Source organism: Myxine glutinosa, chromosome 13, assembly GCF_964187855.1.
Source record: "Myxine glutinosa chromosome 13, kmMyxGlut1.1, whole genome shotgun sequence".
Classification (NCBI taxonomy): domain Eukaryota; kingdom Metazoa; phylum Chordata; class Myxini; order Myxiniformes; family Myxinidae; genus Myxine; species Myxine glutinosa.
Window position 1 is genome coordinate 99344270 of NC_136273.1, and position 18576 is coordinate 99362845.

At 42.0% G+C, this 18576-nt stretch overlaps 1 protein-coding gene across 1 annotated transcript; it reads right to left on the reverse strand.

The window, feature by feature from the left end:
* Positions 1-1294: 1294 nt before the first annotated feature.
* On the reverse strand, positions 1295-18313 carry LOC137438414 (tenascin-X-like). Its single transcript, XM_078767038.1, has 10 exons — positions 18218-18313; positions 18094-18108; positions 17912-17990; positions 17403-17579; positions 14291-14650; positions 10495-10854; positions 8841-9200; positions 5047-5406; positions 1368-1610; positions 1295-1308 (listed from the first exon to the last, which is right to left on the reverse strand). Exons 1-10 carry the CDS (start codon positions 18311-18313, stop codon positions 1295-1297), a joined length of 2064 nt encoding a protein of 687 aa, XP_078623164.1.
* Positions 18314-18576: the final 263 nt, after the last annotated feature.

Consider the following 18576-nt stretch of genomic DNA (forward strand, 5'->3'; position numbering starts at 1 on the left):
TTCATATCTCTCCTTCAAGATAACTGATATTTACATCCATTGTGACATCTCATCCTTTCAATTCACAATAACCTTTAAAACCCACTGATTAGCACGTTCGAAATTATCCACAGGACAAACAATGTTTCAACATAACTTCTTCAGGCGAAATTAATTTTTTAAAACATACAAACAAATTATTTTAGTTGTCTGCAAAACAAATCTTTGAGTTTGTCAAATGCAAGATATTTTGCATGAAATAAAAAACCGCAATCCTTCATTATCTTCCCGACAGTTCAATGGGATGGAAAACATGAAGCAATATGAAAGATAAAAAAAATAAACCGGATAACAAAGTTTTCAGAATTGTGTGTTCAAATTCAAATTAAATGTTGAGTTTCATGAACAAATCACGATTTGTAACAAAGAAAAGGTTGCACAACAACAATTTAAGAAAGTCGATGTGAAAAAAAATGAAGGGTGACAGGATGGCTTACTTGGTCGACAGGAAGAAAACAAACAAACTGAAAACTGTCAGTACCAGCATATCGTAAATGGTTATCCTGATTATCGGATGTTGCCCCAAAAAGGCCAAAAGTTGAGATCTCGAAAACTAAACTGTTGCTGTGAAAGATTAACATGTATTTTAATGGAGAACCTCATTTTATCCCACAATATTAAACGAGATGCATTTGAGTGTTTATGAACCTTGTGGAAGCGTCCACAATTGTAAGGGAACAAGTAAATGAAAAAACATGCTTAAGGGTCACAAATCTTTTTTTTTTAAGGTTTAAACCTATTTTTTTTTACATTAAAAAAATTAATTTCTTTTTAAAATTAAATTTGATAGATGAAAATGTACCAGAAAGGAGGACAGTGGGGCAAATTTCAGCTCTCTCGGGCGTATGGAACCGAGAAAAGGAACGGCTCAAAGATTTGAAATGGGAAAAAGAAACAAAGTTCAGATGAAGTAAAATAAAAGTGTGTAAAAAAGTAATTAAGAAATCGATAACTGCCTTCCTTTACATTCCACTAATGTCATTTATTATTCCAAAGAGACACGGTAGCAGAGTGTGAGGACATCTTTACATCGAAAATCTTTATGTAGCTTATCAAATAAGAGCATGTTCCAAACAGCACATTCATTGCAATAAATACGGATAACTTTCTGATAAAAGGAAAGTCAATTTGAAGAATCTCAAATAATTTTCAGTGATGATTTTGCACCAACAATTCAAAGTGTAATGACAGCTCGGTTCATCATATCATACCTGTAGTGGCAGTGGCTTCAAGAGGCACAGAAGGTATACCTTTTTTATATCCAGTAACCTTCACCAAATATTGTGTGTCTTCAGTTAGTTGTGGAAGAACGACCATGTCTTCTTCACCTCTCACCTCGACCTCCTTTGGATCTTTGGTGCTATCCTTGGGTTTGTAGCTGATGATGAACTTGTCAAAAACTTGGGAGATGAATTTCCAAGTCACCTTCATGCTATTGGTTGTGATATCCGAAATTCTGAGTCCCGTTGCCGAGAGTGGTGGCAGTTGAGATGTGACGGCGTCTTTCTCAGGAAGCACGGTTGTAACATGATCCTTTATTTTCTCCAATATTTCCGATGGAAAAAGAACACCTGGTGATAACAAATTAGCATGTTGAAACAATAATAAATTTCATTTCATATCTCTCCTTCAAGATAACTGATATTTACATCCATTGTGACATCTCATCCTTTCAATTGACAATAACCATTAAAACCCACTGATTGGCACGTTCGAAATTATCCACAGGACAAACAATGTTTCAACATAACTTCTTCAGGCGAAATTAATTTTTTTAAACATACAAACAAATTATTTTTGTTGTCTGCAAATCACATCTTTGAGTTTTGTCAATTGCAAGATATTTTGCATGAAATAAAAAACCGCAATCCTTCATTATCTTCCCGACAGTTCAATGGGATGGAAAACATGAAGCAATATGAAAGATAAAAAAAAAAAAACCAGATAACAAAGTTTTCAGAATTGTGTGTTCAAATTCAAATTAAATGTTGAGTTTCATGAACAAATTATGATTTGTAACAAAGAAAAGGTTGCGCAACAATTTAAGAAAGTCGATGTGAAAAAAAAATGAAGGGTGACAGGATGGCTTACTTGGTCGACAGGAAGAAAACAAACAAACTGATAACTGCACATCGGATTTTTATGTGAAAAAAAATTTTTTTTTTCACATAAAACGGCTTTTTTGCGCGCAAAATGTTTTTTTGCTATTTTCGGAGAAAAAAAATATTTCGCCCTTTTTCGGGAAAAATAAAATAAAATGCCCTTTTTGGTCGAAAATGTCTGGCAGCGCTAAAAAAAATTAGGGAGTTTTTCGAAATTTTTAACTGCGATCGAAATTTTTAACTGCGATCGATCTCAAAAACAAAACGTTGCGTCCACTTGCGTGCGTTGCGTCCCCAGCGTGTACAGCAGTGAGGCGGTGTACTACAGTGAGAGAGTGTACACAAAGTGTGAAGAAGTCTCCTATCAAGATGAGTGCTGCTCTTCGTGACAAGTGGCTGAAGGAATTCAACGCTGGTGGCGATGGGGCCACCTTCAAGTACGTGTCGAGTGACACGGCTTTCTGTCGAGCTTGTGAAAAGACTTTCCGGGCGAAGCAGAAGTCTGAGCTGGCCCAACATGTCCGAGGAGACCGCCACAAGAGCAACTTGGCCTTGAAGAAGAAGAGGACGGTCACGCAAGCCACCATGGAGGACTTTGGTGGCGGAAAGAGGCACAAGTGCAACGTCGTGGCTCAGGAGCTGTGCCAGGCCATGCTGGCCGCTGGCATCCCATGGTCGAAATTGGAAAACCCTGCCCTCCGGTCGTTCCTGGAGAAGCACATCACTCGCCAGATCCCCGATGAAAGCTGGATTCGAAAGCACTACCTCGACAAGTGCTACGACGAGGCCTTGGCGGGGATCCGTGCCGACCTCGGACAGCAGCCCATCTGGCTGTCCGTCGACGAGACGACCGATTCGGCAGGTCGATATGTGGCCAACATCATCGCGGGACGCTTGTCCAAGGAGAGGTACTTTCGTCCCCACCTCGTCCAGTGCATGTTTTTGGAGAAGACCAACTCCGGGGAGATCGTGCGCGCAGTCAATGACACGCTGCGCTATCTTTGGCCTGATTTCAAGCCGGAGTGCCTCAAGGTCCTCGTCAGCGACGCCGCGGCCTATATGATCAAGGCCGGCCATGCCCTGAAGGAACTCTTCCCGGACTTGCTGCATGTGACTTGCGTTGCCCACGCGCTCCACAGTGTCTGCGAGACAGTCCGAGAAATGTTCAAGGACGTCAACGACCTGATTGCCACGACGAAGAAGGTGTTCGTCAAAGCCCCGTCGCGTGTTGTCCTTTGGAAGGAGCAGCAGCCCAATCTTTCTCTCCCCCCGGAGCCCATTCTGACTCGGTGGGGGACGTGGATCGACGCCGCGGTGTTTTACGCCGAGCACTTCGAGGCCGTCAAGGACATTGTGGACCAGCTGAACGATGACGACGCGATGGCAATCCGGAGTGCCAAGGACCTGTCCGGAAAGGCGGACATCAAGCTCAGTTTGGTCTTCTTAAATGCCCATGTGTCGTTCATCCCGAAGATCCTTAAGCAGCTGGAGGAGGCCGGCATGGAGCTGGCCAAGGCCTTCCAGCTCCTTGATCAGGCCAAGGAGGATTTCGAAAAGATCCGAGGCTGCCGTAAAGAGATCCTGCTCACCAAGTTCAAGGCGGTGCTGCAGCGCAATCCCGACATTGGTGTGCTGAGGACAGTGGCTTTGATCCTGGATGGAGATCAGCACGGATCTGAGGTTGGTGTGCCGGCTGGAGTCAAGCTTGCTGACATCCCCCTCTTGAGGTACTGCCCCATCGTCAGCGTCGACGTGGAAAAGTCCTTCTCCGTCTACAGAAACGTCCTCACCGACCGCCGACACTGCCTCACCAAGGAGAACATTACCAAGATAATGATTTCAATCACCTACTTTAACCGTTCCTAAAAGGGTCTTGTCAATTTCTTCTGGTCCTCTACTTATCAAACAATGCGGTTGCAATAAAGGTACCTGAACGTCATTTTTTACCTGTTTACTAGCCCAGAGTGCTTAATGTTGTGCAGGAAAAAGCTTACCATTTTTTGTTCTTTTTTCGACTGATTTCTGAAAAACTTGGTAATAATAAAAAATGAATAAAACGGGGGAAAAAAATATTTTGGGATTTTTCACATTAAAAAAAAAAATCCCGCTTTTCAAAACATAAAAGGCCTATTTTCTTAACATAAAAATCCGTAGTCTACTGATAACTGTCAGTACCAGCATATCGTAAATGGTTTTCCTGATTATCGGATGTTGCCCCAAAAAGGCCAAAAGTTGAGATCTTGAAAACTAAACTGTTGCTGTGAAAGATAAACATGTATTTTTATGGAGAACCTCATTTTATCCTGCAATATTAAACGAGATGCATTTGAGTGTTTATGAATCTTGTGGAAGTGTCCACAATTGTAAGGGAACAAGTAAACGAAAAAACATGCTTAAGGGCCACAAACGTTTTAAAAAGAAGAAGTTTTAAACCTATTTTTTTACGTTAAAAAAATTAATTTCTTTTTAAAATTAAATTTGAGAGACGAAAATGTGCCAGAAAGGAGGACAGTGGGCCAAATTTCAGCTCTCTCGGGCGTATGGAACCGAGAAAAGGAACGGCTTAAAGATTTGAAATGGGACAAAGAAACAAAGTTCAGATGAAGTAAAATAAAAGGTGTAAAAAAGGAATTAAGAAATCGATAACTGCCTTCCTTTACATTCCACTAATGTCATTTATTATTCCAAAGAGACACGGTAGCAGAGTGTGAGGACATCTTTACATCGAAAATCTTTATGTAGCTTATCAAATAAGAGCATGTTCCAAACAGCACATTCATTGCAATAAATACGGATAACTTTCTGATAAAAGGAAAGTCAATTTGAAGAATCTCAAATAATTTTCAGTGATGATTTTGCACCAACAATTCAAAGTGTAATGACAGCTCGGTTCATCATATCATACCTGTAGTGGCAGTGGCTTCAAGAGGCACAGAAGGTATACCTTTTTTATATCCAGTAACCTTCACCAAATATTGTGTGTCTTCAGTTAGTTGTGGAAGAACGACCATGTCTTCTTCACCTCTCACCTCGACCTCCTTTGGATCTTTGGTGCTATCCTTGGGTTTGTAGCTGATGATGAACTTGTCAAAAACTTGGGAGATGAATTTCCAAGTCACCTTCATGCTATTGGTTGTGATATCCGAAATTCTGAGTCCCGTTGCCGAGAGTGGTGGCAGTTGAGATGTGACGGCGTCTTTCTCAGGAAGCACGGTTGTAACATGATCCTTTATTTTCTCCAATATTTCCGATGGAAAAAGAACACCTGGTGATAACAAATTAGCATGTTGAAACAATAATAAATTTCATTTCATATCTCTCCTTCAAGATAACTGATATTTACATCCATTGTGACATCTCATCCTTTCAATTGACAATAACCATTAAAACCCACCGATTAGCACGTTCGAAATTATCCACAGGACAAACAATGTTTCAACATAACTTCTTCAGGCGAAATTAATTTTTTTAAACATACAAACAAATTATTTTTGTTGTCTGCAAATCACATCTTTGAGTTTTGTCAATTGCAAGATATTTTGCATGAAATAAAAAACCGCAATCCTTCATTATCTTCCCGACAGTTCAATGGGATGGAAAACATGAAGCAATATGAAAGATAAAAAAAAAAAAACCAGATAACAAAGTTTTCAGAATTGTGTGTTCAAATTCAAATTAAATGTTGAGTTTCATGAACAAATTGTGATTTGTAACAAAGAAAAGGTTGCGCAACAATTTAAGAAAGTCGATGTGAAAAAAAAATGAAGGGTGACAGGATGGCTTACTTGGTCGACAGGAAGAAAACAAACAAACTGATAACTGCACATCGGATTTTTATGTGAAAAAAATATTTTTTTCACATAAAACGGCTTTTTTGCGCGCAAAATGTTTTTTTGCTATTTTCGGAGAAAAAAAATATTTCGCCCTTTTTCGAGAAAAATAAAATAAAATGCCCTTTTTGGTCGACAATGTCTGGCAGCGCTAAAAAAAATTAGCGAATTTTTCGAAATTTTTAACTGCGATCGAAATTTTTAACTGCGATCGATCTCAAAAACAAAACGTTGCGTCCACTTGCGTGCGTTGCGTCCCCAGCGTGTACAGCAGTGAGGCGGTGTACTACAGTGAGAGAGTGTACACAAAGTGTGAAGAAGTCTCCTATCAAGATGAGTGCTGCTCTTCGTGACAAGTGGCTGAAGGAATTCAACGCTGGTGGCGATGGGGCCACCTTCAAGTACGTGTCGAGTGACACGGCTTTCTGTCGAGCTTGTGAAAAGACTTTCCGGGCGAAGCAGAAGTCTGAGCTGGCCCAACATGTCCGAGGAGACCGCCACAAGAGCAACTTGGCCTTGAAGAAGAAGAGGACGGTCACGCAAGCCACCATGGAGGACTTTGGTGGCGGAAAGAGGCACAAGTGCGACGTCGTGGCTCAGGAGCTGTGCCAGGCCATGCTGGCCGCTGGCATCCCATGGTCGAAATTGGAAAACCCTGCCCTCCGGTCGTTCCTGGAGAAGCACATCACTCGCCAGATCCCCGATGAAAGCTGGATTCGAAAGCACTACCTCGACAAGTGCTACGACGAGGCCTTGGCGGGGATCCGTGCCGACCTCGGACAGCAGCCCATCTGGCTGTCCGTCGACGAGACGACCGATTCGGCAGGTCGATATGTGGCCAACATCATCGCGGGACGCTTGTCCAAGGAGAGGTACTTTCGTCCCCACCTCGTCCAGTGCATGTTTTTGGAGAAGACCAACTCCGGGGAGATCGTGCACGCAGTCAATGACACGCTGCGCTATCTTTGGCCTGATTTCAAGCCGGAGTGCCTCAAGGTCCTCGTCAGCGACGCCGCGGCCTATATGATCAAGGCTGGCCATGCCCTGAAGGAACTCTTCCCGGACTTGCTGCATGTGACTTGCGTTGCCCACGCGCTCCACAGTGTCTGCGAGACAGTCCGAGAAATGTTCAAGGACGTCAACGACCTGATTGCCACGACGAAGAAGGTGTTCGTCAAAGCCCCGTCGCGTGTTGTCCTTTGGAAGGAGCAGCAGCCCAATCTTTCTCTCCCCCCGGAGCCCATTCTGACTCGGTGGGGGACGTGGATCGACGCCGCGGTGTTTTACGCCGAGCTCTTCGAGGCCGTCAAGGACATTGTGGACCAGCTGAACGATGACGACGCGATGGCAATCCGGAGTGCCAAGGACCTGTTCGGAAAGGCGGACATCAAGCTCAGTTTGGTCTTCTTAAATGCCCACGTGTCGTTCATCCCGAAGATCCTTAAGCAGCTGGAGGAGGCCGGCATGGAGCTGGCCAAGGCCTTCCAGCTCCTTGATCAGGCCAAGGAGGAGCTCGAAAAGATCCGAGGCTGCCGTAAAGAGATCCTGCTCACCAAGTTCAAGGCGGTGCTGCAGCGCAATCCCGACATTGGTGTGCTGAGGACAGTGGCTTTGATCCTGGATGGAGATCAGCACGGATCTGAGGTTGGTGTGCCGGCTGGAGTCAAGCTTGCTGACATCCCCCTCTTGAGGTACTGCCCCATCGTCAGCGTCGACGTGGAAAAGTCCTTCTCCGTCTACAGAAACGTCCTCACCGACCGCCGACACTGCCTCACCAAGGAGAACATTACCAAGATAATGATTTCAATCACCTACTTTAACCGTTCCTAAAAGGGTCTTGTCAATTTCTTATGGTCCTCTACTTATCAAACAATGCGGTTGCAATAAAAGTACCTGAACGTCATTTTTTACCTGTTTACTAGCCCAGAGTGCTTAATGTTGTGCAGGAAAAAGCTTACCATTTTTTGTTCTTTTTTCGACTGATTTCTGAAAAACTTGGTAATAATAAAAAATGAATAAAACGGGGGAAAAAAACATTTTGGGATTTTTCACATTAAAAAAAAAAAATCCCGCTTTTCAAAACATAAAAGGCCTATTTTCTTAACATAAAAATCCGTAGTCTACTGATAACTGTCAGTACCAGCATATCGTAAATGGTTTTCCTGATTATCGGATGTTGCCCCAAAAAGGCCAAAAGTTGAGATCTCGAAAACTAAACTGTTGCTGTGAAAGATAACCATGTATTTTTATGGAGAACCTCATTTTATCCTGCAATATTAAACGAGATGCATTTGAGCGTTTATGAATCTTGTGGAAGTGTCCACAATTGTAAGGGAACAAGTAAACGAAAAAACATGCTTAAGGGTCACAAACGTTAAAAAAAAAAGGTTTAAACCTATTTTTTTTACATAAAAAAAATTAATTTCTTTTAAAAATTAAATTTGATAGATGAAAATGTACCAGAAAGGAGGACAGTGGGCCAAATTTCAGCTCTCTCGGGCGTATGGAACCGAGAAAAGGAACAGCTCAAAGATTTGAAATGGGACAAAGAAACAAAGTTCAGATGAAGTAAAATAAAAGTGTGTAAAAAAGTAATTAAGAAATAGATAACTGCCTTCCTTTACATTCCACTAATGTCATTTATTATTCCAAAGAGACACGGTAGCAGAACGTGAGGACATCCTTACATCGAAAATCTTTATGTAGCTTATCAAATAAGAGCATGTTCCAAACAGCACATTCATTGCAATAAATACGGATAACTTTCTGATAAAAGGAAAGTCAATTTGAAGAAACTCAAATAATTTTCAGTGATGATTTTGCACCAACAATTCAAAGTGTAATGACAGCTCGGTTCATAATATCATACCTGTAGTGGCAGTGGCTTCAAGAGGCACAGAAGGTATACCTTTTTTATATCCAGTAACCTTCACCAAATATTGTGTGTCTTCAGTCAGTTGTGGAAGAACGACCATGTCTTCTTCACCTCTCACCTCGACCTCCTTTGGATCTTTGGTGCTATCCTTGGGTTTGTAGCTGATGATGAACTTGTCAAAAACTTGGGAGATGAATTTCCAAGTCACCTTCATGCTATTGGTTGTGATATCCGAAATTCTGAGTCCCGTTGCCGAGAGTGGTGGCAGTTGAGATGTGACGGCGTCTTTCTCAGGAAGCACGGTTGTAACATGATCCTTTATTTTCTCCAATATTTCCGATGGAAAAAGAACACCTGGTGATAACAAATTAGCATGTTGAAACAATAATAAATTTCATTTCATATCTCTCCTTCAAGATAACTGATATTTACATCCATTGTGACATCTCATCCTTTCAATTCACAATAACCTTTAAAACCCACTGATTAGCACGTTCGAAATTATCCACAGGACAAACAATGTTTCAACATAACTTCTTCAGGCGAAATTAATTTTTTAAAACATACAAACAAATTATTTTAGTTGTCTGCAAAACAAATCTTTGAGTTTGTCAAATGCAAGATATTTTGCATGAAATAAAAAACTGCAATCCTTCATTATCTTCCCGACAGTTCAATGGGATGGAAAACATGAAGCAATATGAAAGATAAAAAAAATAAACCGGATAACAAAGTTTTCAGAATTGTGTGTTCAAATTCAAATTAAATGTTGAGTTTCATGAACAAATCACGATTTGTAACAAAGAAAAGGTTGCACAACAACAATTTAAGAAAGTCGATGTGAAAAAAAATGAAGGGTGACAGGATGGCTTACTTGGTCGACAGGAAGAAAACAAACAAACTGAAAACTGTCAGTACCAGCATATCGTAAATGGTTATCATGATAATCGGATGTTGCCCCAAAAAGGCCAAAAGTTGAGATCTCGAAAACTAAACTGTTGCTGTGAAAGATTAACATGTATTTTAATGGAGAACCTCATTTTATCCCACAATATTAAACGAGATGCATTTGAGTGTTTATGAACCTTGTGGAAGCGTCCACAATTGTAAGGGAACAAGTAAATGAAAAAACATGCTTAAGGGTCACAAATCTTTTTTTTTTAAGGTTTAAACCTATTTTTTTTTACATTAAAAAAATTAATTTCTTTTTAAAATTAAATTTGATAGATGAAAATGTACCAGAAAGGAGGACAGTGGGGCAAATTTCAGCTCTCTCGGGCGTATGGAACCGAGAAAAGGAACGGCTCAAAGATTTGAAATGGGAAAAAGAAACAAAGTTCAGATGAAGTAAAATAAAAGTGTGTAAAAAAGTAATTAAGAAATCGATAACTGCCTTCCTTTACATTCCACTAATGTCATTTATTATTCCAAAGAGACACGGTAGCAGAGTGTGAGGACATCTTTACATCGAAAATCTTTATGTAGCTTATCAAATAAGAGCATGTTCCAAACAGCACATTCATTGCAATAAATACGGATAACTTTCTGATAAAAGGAAAGTCAATTTGAAGAATCTCAAATAATTTTCAGTGATGATTTTGCACCAACAATTCAAAGTGTAATGACAGCTCGGTTCATCATATCATACCTGTAGTGGCAGTGGCTTCAAGAGGCACAGAAGGTATACCTTTTTTATATCCAGTAACCTTCACCAAATATTGTGTGTCTTCAGTTAGTTGTGGAAGAACGACCATGTCTTCTTCACCTCTCACCTCGACCTCCTTTGGATCTTTGGTGCTATCCTTGGGTTTGTAGCTGATGATGAACTTGTCAAAAACTTGGGAGATGAATTTCCAAGTCACCTTCATGCTATTGGTTGTGATATCCGAAATTCTGAGTCCCGTTGCCGAGAGTGGTGGCAGTTGAGATGTGACGGCGTCTTTCTCAGGAAGCACGGTTGTAACATGATCCTTTATTTTCTCCAATATTTCCGATGGAAAAAGAACACCTGGTGATAACAAATTAGCATGTTGAAACAATAATAAATTTCATTTCATATCTCTCCTTCAAGATAACTGATATTTACATCCATTGTGACATCTCATCCTTTCAATTGACAATAACCATTAAAACCCACTGATTGGCACGTTCGAAATTATCCACAGGACAAACAATGTTTCAACATAACTTCTTCAGGCGAAATTAATTTTTTTAAACATACAAACAAATTATTTTTGTTGTCTGCAAATCACATCTTTGAGTTTTGTCAATTGCAAGATATTTTGCATGAAATAAAAAACCGCAATCCTTCATTATCTTCCCGACAGTTCAATGGGATGGAAAACATGAAGCAATATGAAAGATAAAAAAAAAAAAACCAGATAACAAAGTTTTCAGAATTGTGTGTTCAAATTCAAATTAAATGTTGAGTTTCATGAACAAATTATGATTTGTAACAAAGAAAAGGTTGCGCAACAATTTAAGAAAGTCGATGTGAAAAAAAAATGAAGGGTGACAGGATGGCTTACTTGGTCGACAGGAAGAAAACAAACAAACTGATAACTGCACATCGGATTTTTATGTGAAAAAAAATTTTTTTTTTCACATAAAACGGCTTTTTTGCGCGCAAAATGTTTTTTTGCTATTTTCGGAGAAAAAAAATATTTCGCCCTTTTTCGGGAAAAATAAAATAAAATGCCCTTTTTGGTCGAAAATGTCTGGCAGCGCTAAAAAAAATTAGGGAGTTTTTCGAAATTTTTAACTGCGATCGAAATTTTTAACTGCGATCGATCTCAAAAACAAAACGTTGCGTCCACTTGCGTGCGTTGCGTCCCCAGCGTGTACAGCAGTGAGGCGGTGTACTACAGTGAGAGAGTGTACACAAAGTGTGAAGAAGTCTCCTATCAAGATGAGTGCTGCTCTTCGTGACAAGTGGCTGAAGGAATTCAACGCTGGTGGCGATGGGGCCACCTTCAAGTACGTGTCGAGTGACACGGCTTTCTGTCGAGCTTGTGAAAAGACTTTCCGGGCGAAGCAGAAGTCTGAGCTGGCCCAACATGTCCGAGGAGACCGCCACAAGAGCAACTTGGCCTTGAAGAAGAAGAGGACGGTCACGCAAGCCACCATGGAGGACTTTGGTGGCGGAAAGAGGCACAAGTGCAACGTCGTGGCTCAGGAGCTGTGCCAGGCCATGCTGGCCGCTGGCATCCCATGGTCGAAATTGGAAAACCCTGCCCTCCGGTCGTTCCTGGAGAAGCACATCACTCGCCAGATCCCCGATGAAAGCTGGATTCGAAAGCACTACCTCGACAAGTGCTACGACGAGGCCTTGGCGGGGATCCGTGCCGACCTCGGACAGCAGCCCATCTGGCTGTCCGTCGACGAGACGACCGATTCGGCAGGTCGATATGTGGCCAACATCATCGCGGGACGCTTGTCCAAGGAGAGGTACTTTCGTCCCCACCTCGTCCAGTGCATGTTTTTGGAGAAGACCAACTCCGGGGAGATCGTGCGCGCAGTCAATGACACGCTGCGCTATCTTTGGCCTGATTTCAAGCCGGAGTGCCTCAAGGTCCTCGTCAGCGACGCCGCGGCCTATATGATCAAGGCCGGCCATGCCCTGAAGGAACTCTTCCCGGACTTGCTGCATGTGACTTGCGTTGCCCACGCGCTCCACAGTGTCTGCGAGACAGTCCGAGAAATGTTCAAGGACGTCAACGACCTGATTGCCACGACGAAGAAGGTGTTCGTCAAAGCCCCGTCGCGTGTTGTCCTTTGGAAGGAGCAGCAGCCCAATCTTTCTCTCCCCCCGGAGCCCATTCTGACTCGGTGGGGGACGTGGATCGACGCCGCGGTGTTTTACGCCGAGCACTTCGAGGCCGTCAAGGACATTGTGGACCAGCTGAACGATGACGACGCGATGGCAATCCGGAGTGCCAAGGACCTGTCCGGAAAGGCGGACATCAAGCTCAGTTTGGTCTTCTTAAATGCCCATGTGTCGTTCATCCCGAAGATCCTTAAGCAGCTGGAGGAGGCCGGCATGGAGCTGGCCAAGGCCTTCCAGCTCCTTGATCAGGCCAAGGAGGATTTCGAAAAGATCCGAGGCTGCCGTAAAGAGATCCTGCTCACCAAGTTCAAGGCGGTGCTGCAGCGCAATCCCGACATTGGTGTGCTGAGGACAGTGGCTTTGATCCTGGATGGAGATCAGCACGGATCTGAGGTTGGTGTGCCGGCTGGAGTCAAGCTTGCTGACATCCCCCTCTTGAGGTACTGCCCCATCGTCAGCGTCGACGTGGAAAAGTCCTTCTCCGTCTACAGAAACGTCCTCACCGACCGCCGACACTGCCTCACCAAGGAGAACATTACCAAGATAATGATTTCAATCACCTACTTTAACCGTTCCTAAAAGGGTCTTGTCAATTTCTTCTGGTCCTCTACTTATCAAACAATGCGGTTGCAATAAAGGTACCTGAACGTCATTTTTTACCTGTTTACTAGCCCAGAGTGCTTAATGTTGTGCAGGAAAAAGCTTACCATTTTTTGTTCTTTTTTCGACTGATTTCTGAAAAACTTGGTAATAATAAAAAATGAATAAAACGGGGGAAAAAAATATTTTGGGATTTTTCACATTAAAAAAAAAAATCCCGCTTTTCAAAACATAAAAGGCCTATTTTCTTAACATAAAAATCCGTAGTCTACTGATAACTGTCAGTACCAGCATATCGTAAATGGTTTTCCTGATTATCGGATGTTGCCCCAAAAAGGCCAAAAGTTGAGATCTTGAAAACTAAACTGTTGCTGTGAAAGATAAACATGTATTTTTATGGAGAACCTCATTTTATCCTGCAATATTAAACGAGATGCATTTGAGTGTTTATGAATCTTGTGGAAGTGTCCACAATTGTAAGGGAACAAGTAAACGAAAAAACATGCTTAAGGGCCACAAACGTTTTAAAAAGAAGAAGTTTTAAACCTATTTTTTTACGTTAAAAAAATTAATTTCTTTTTAAAATTAAATTTGAGAGACGAAAATGTGCCAGAAAGGAGGACAGTGGGCCAAATTTCAGCTCTCTCGGGCGTATGGAACCGAGAAAAGGAACGGCTTAAAGATTTGAAATGGGACAAAGAAACAAAGTTCAGATGAAGTAAAATAAAAGGTGTAAAAAAGGAATTAAGAAATCGATAACTGCCTTCCTTTACATTCCACTAATGTCATTTATTATTCCAAAGAGACACGGTAGCAGAGTGTGAGGACATCTTTACATCGAAAATCTTTATGTAGCTTATCAAATAAGAGCATGTTCCAAACAGCACATTCATTGCAATAAATACGGATAACTTTCTGATAAAAGGAAAGTCAATTTGAAGAATCTCAAATAATTTTCAGTGATGATTTTGCACCAACAATTCAAAGTGTAATGACAGCTCGGTTCATCATATCATACCTGTAGTGGCAGTGGCTTCAAGAGGCACAGAAGGTATACCTTTTTTATATCCAGTAACCTTCACCAAATATTGTGTGTCTTCAGTTAGTTGTGGAAGAACGACCATGTCTTCTTCACCTCTCACCTCGACCTCCTTTGGATCTTTGGTGCTATCCTTGGGTTTGTAGCTGATGATGAACTTGTCAAAAACTTGGGAGATGAATTTCCAAGTCACCTTCATGCTATTGGTTGTGATATCCGAAATTCTGAGTCCCGTTGCCGAGAGTGGTGGCAGTTGAGATGTGACGGCGTCTTTCTCAGGAAGCACGGTTGTAACATGATCCTTTATTTTCTCCAATATTTCCGATGGAAAAAGAACACCTGGTGATAACAAATTAGCATGTTGAAACAATAATAAATTTCATTTCATATCTCTCCTTCAAGATAACTGATATTTACATCCATTGTGACATCTCATCCTTTCAATTGACAATAACCATTAAAACCCACCGATTAGCACGTTCGAAATTATCCACAGGACAAACAATGTTTCAACATAACTTCTTCAGGCGAAATTAATTTTTTTAAACATACAAACAAATTATTTTTGTTGTCTGCAAATCACATCTTTGAGTTTTGTCAATTGCAAGATATTTTGCATGAAATAAAAAACCGCAATCCTTCATTATCTTCCCGACAGTTCAATGGGATGGAAAACATGAAGCAATATGAAAGATAAAAAAAATAAACCAGATAACAAAGTTTTCAGAATTGTGTGTTCAAATTCAAATTAAATGTTGAGTTTCATGAACAAATTGTGATTTGTAACAAAGAAAAGGTTGCGCAACAACAATTTAAGAAAGTCGATGTGAAAAAAAAATGAAGGGTGACAGGATGGCTTACTTGGTCGACAGGAAGAAAACAAACAAACTGATAACTGCACATCGGATTTTTATGTGAAAAACTTTTTTTTTTCACATAAAACGGCTTTTTTGCGCGCAAAAAAAATATTTTGCTATTTTCGGAGAAAAAAAATATTTCGCCCTTTTACGGGAAAAATAAAATAAAATGCCCTTTTTGGTCGAAAATGTCTGGCAGCGCTAAAAAAAATTAGGGAATTTTTCGAAATTTTTAACTGCGATCGAAATTTTTAACTGCGATCGATCTCAAAAACAAAACGTTGCGTCCACTTGCGTGCGTTGCGTCCCCAGCGTGTACAGCAGTGAGGCGGTGTACTACAGTGAGAGAGTGTTCACAAAGTGTGAAGAAGTCTCCTATCAAGATGAGTGCTGCTCTTCGTGACAAGTGGCTGAAGGAATTCAACGCTGGCGGCGATGGGGCCACCTTCAAGTACGTGTCGAGTGCCACGGCTTTCTGTCGAGCTTGTGAAAAGACTTTCCGGGCGAAGCAGAAGTCTGAGCTGGCCCAACATGTCCGAGGAGACCGCCACAAGAGCAACTTGGCCTTGAAGAAGAAGAGGACGGTCACGCAAGCCACCATGGAGGACTTTGGTGGCGGAAAGAGGCACAAGTGCAATGTCGTGGCTCAGGAGCTGTGCCAGGCCATGCTGGCCGCTGGCATCCCATGGTCGAAATTGGAAAACCCTGCCCTCCGGTCGTTCCTGGAGAAGCACATCACTCGCCAGATCCCCGATGAAAGCTGGATTCGAAAGCACTACCTCGACAAGTGCTACGACGAGGCCTTGGCGGGGATCCGTGCCGACCTCGGACAGCAGCCCATCTGGCTGTCCGTCGAAGAGACGACCGATTCGGCAGGTCGATATGTGGCCAACATCATCGCGGGACGCTTGTCCAAGGAGAGGTACTTTCGTCCACACCTCGTCCAGTGCATGTTTTTGGAGAAGACCAACTCCGGGGAGATCGTGCGCGCAGTCAATGACACGCTGCGCTATCTTTGGCCTGATTTCAAGCCGGAGTGCCTCAAGGTCCTCGTCCGCGACGCCGCGGCCTATATGATCAAGGCCGGCCATGCCCTGAAGGAACTCTTCCCGGACTTGCTGCATGTGACTTGCGTTGCCCACGCGCTCCACAGTGTCTGCGAGACAGTCCGAGAAATGTTCAAGGACGTCAACGACCTGATTGCCACGACGAAGAAGGTGTTCGTCAAAGCCCCGTCGCGTGTTGTCCTTTGGAAGGAGCAGCAGCCCAATCTTTCTCTCCCCCCGGAGCCCATTCTGACTCGGTGGAGGACGTGGATCGACGCCGCGGTGTTTTACGCCGAGCACTTCGAGGCCGTCAAGGACATTGTGGACCAGCTGAACGATGACGACGCGATGACAATCCGGAGTGCCAAGGACCTGTTCGGAAAGGCGGACATCAAGCTCAGTTTGGTCTTCTTAAATGCCCACGTGTCGTTCATCCCGAAGATCCTTAAGCAGCTGGAGGAGGCCAGCATGGAGCTGGCCAAGGCCTTCCAGCTCCTTGATCAGGCCAAGGAGGAGCTCGAAAAGATCCGAGGCTGCCGTAAGGAGATCCTGCTCACCAAGTTCAAGGCGGTGCTGCAGCGCAATCCCGACATTGGTGTGCTGAGGACAGTGGCTTTGATCCTGGATGGAGATCAGCACGGATCTGAGGTTGGTGTGCCGGCTGGAGTCAAGCTTGCTGACATCCCCCTCTTGAGGTACTGCCCCATCGTCAGCGTCGACGTGGAAAAGTCCTTCTCCGTCTACAGAAACGTCCCCACCGACCGCCGACACCACCTCACCAAGGAGAACATTACCAAGATAATGATTTCAAACACCTACTTTAACCGTTCCTAAAAGGGTCTTTTCAATTTCTTCTAGTCCTCTACTTATCAAACAATGCGGTTGCAATAAAGGTACCTGAACGTCATTTTTTACCTGTTTACTAGCCCAGAGTGCTTAATGTTGTGCAGGAAAAAGCTTACCATTTTTTGTTCTTTTTTTGACTGATTTCTGAAAAACTTGGTAATAATAAAAAATGAATAAAACGGGGGAAAAAAATAATTTGGGATTTTTTCACATTAAAAAAAAAAAAATCCCGCTTTTCAAAACATAAAAGGCCTATTTTCTTAACATAAAAATCCGTAGTCTACAGTGATAACTGTCAGTACCAGCATATCGTAAATGGTTATCCTGATTATCGGATGTTGCCCCAAAAAGGCCAAAAGTTGAGATCTCGAAAACTAAACTGTTGCTGTGAAAGATAAACATGTATTTTTATGGAGAACCTCATTTTATCCTGCAATATTAAACGAGATGCATTTGAGTGTTTATGAATCTTGTGGAAGTGTCCACAATTGTAAGGGAACAAGTAAACGAAAAAACATGCTTAAGGGCCACAAACTTTTAAAAAAGAAGAAGTTTTAAACCTATTTTTTTACATTAAAAAAATTAATTTCTTTTCAAAATTAAATTTGATAGATGAAAATGTACCAGAAAGGAGGACAGTGGGCCAAATTTCAGCTCTCTCGGGCGTATGGAACCGAGAAAAGGAACGGCTCAAAGATTTGAAATGGGACAAAGAAACAAAGTTCAGATGAAGTAAAATAAAAGTGTGTAAAAAAGGAATTAAGAAATAGATAACTGCCTTCCTTTACATTCCACTAATGTCATTTATTATTCCAAAGAGACACGGTAGCAGAACGTGAGGACATCCTTACATCGAAAATCTTTATGTAGCTTATCAAATAAGAGCATGTTCCAAACAGCACATTCATTGCAATAAATACGGATAACTTTCTGATAAAAGGAAAGTCAATTTGAAGAATCTCAAATAATTTTCAGTGATGATTTTGCACCAACAATTCAAAGTGTAATGACAGCTCGGTTCATCATATCATACCTGTCGTGGCAGTGGCTTCAAGAGGCACAGAAGGTATACCTTTTTTATATCCAGTAACCTTCACCAAATATTGTGTGTCTTCAGTCAGTTGTGGAAGAACGACCATGTCTTCTTCACCTCTCACCTCGACCTCCTTTGGATCTTTGGTGCTATCCTTGGGTTTGTAGCTGATGATGAACTTGTCAAAAACTTGGGAGATGAATTTCCAAGTCACCTTCATGCTATTGGTTGTGATATCCGAAATTCTGAGTCCCGTTGCCGAGAGTGGTGGCAGTTGAGATGTGACGGCGTCTTTCTCAGGAAGCACGGTTGTAACATGATCCTTTATTTTCTCCAATATTTCCGATGGAAAAAGAACACCTGGTGATAACAAATTAGCATGTTGAAACAATAATAAATTTCATTTCATATCTCTCCTTCAAGATAACTGATATTTACATCCATTGTGACATCTCATCCTTTCAATTGACAATAACCATTAAA

Coding starts and splice junctions, on each gene's coding strand:
- LOC137438414 (XM_078767038.1), bottom strand. CDS start 18,313: ATGAAGGTGACTTGGAAATTCATCTCCCAAGTTTTTGACAAGTTCATC. Junction 14,651..17,402: donor CAACTTTTGGCCTTTTTGGG/GCAACATCCGAT, acceptor TGTTATCACCAG/GTGTTCTTTTTCCATCGGAA. Junction 9,201..10,494: donor TGAAGCCACTGCCACTACAG/GTATGATATGAT, acceptor TGTTATCACCAG/GTGTTCTTTTTCCATCGGAA.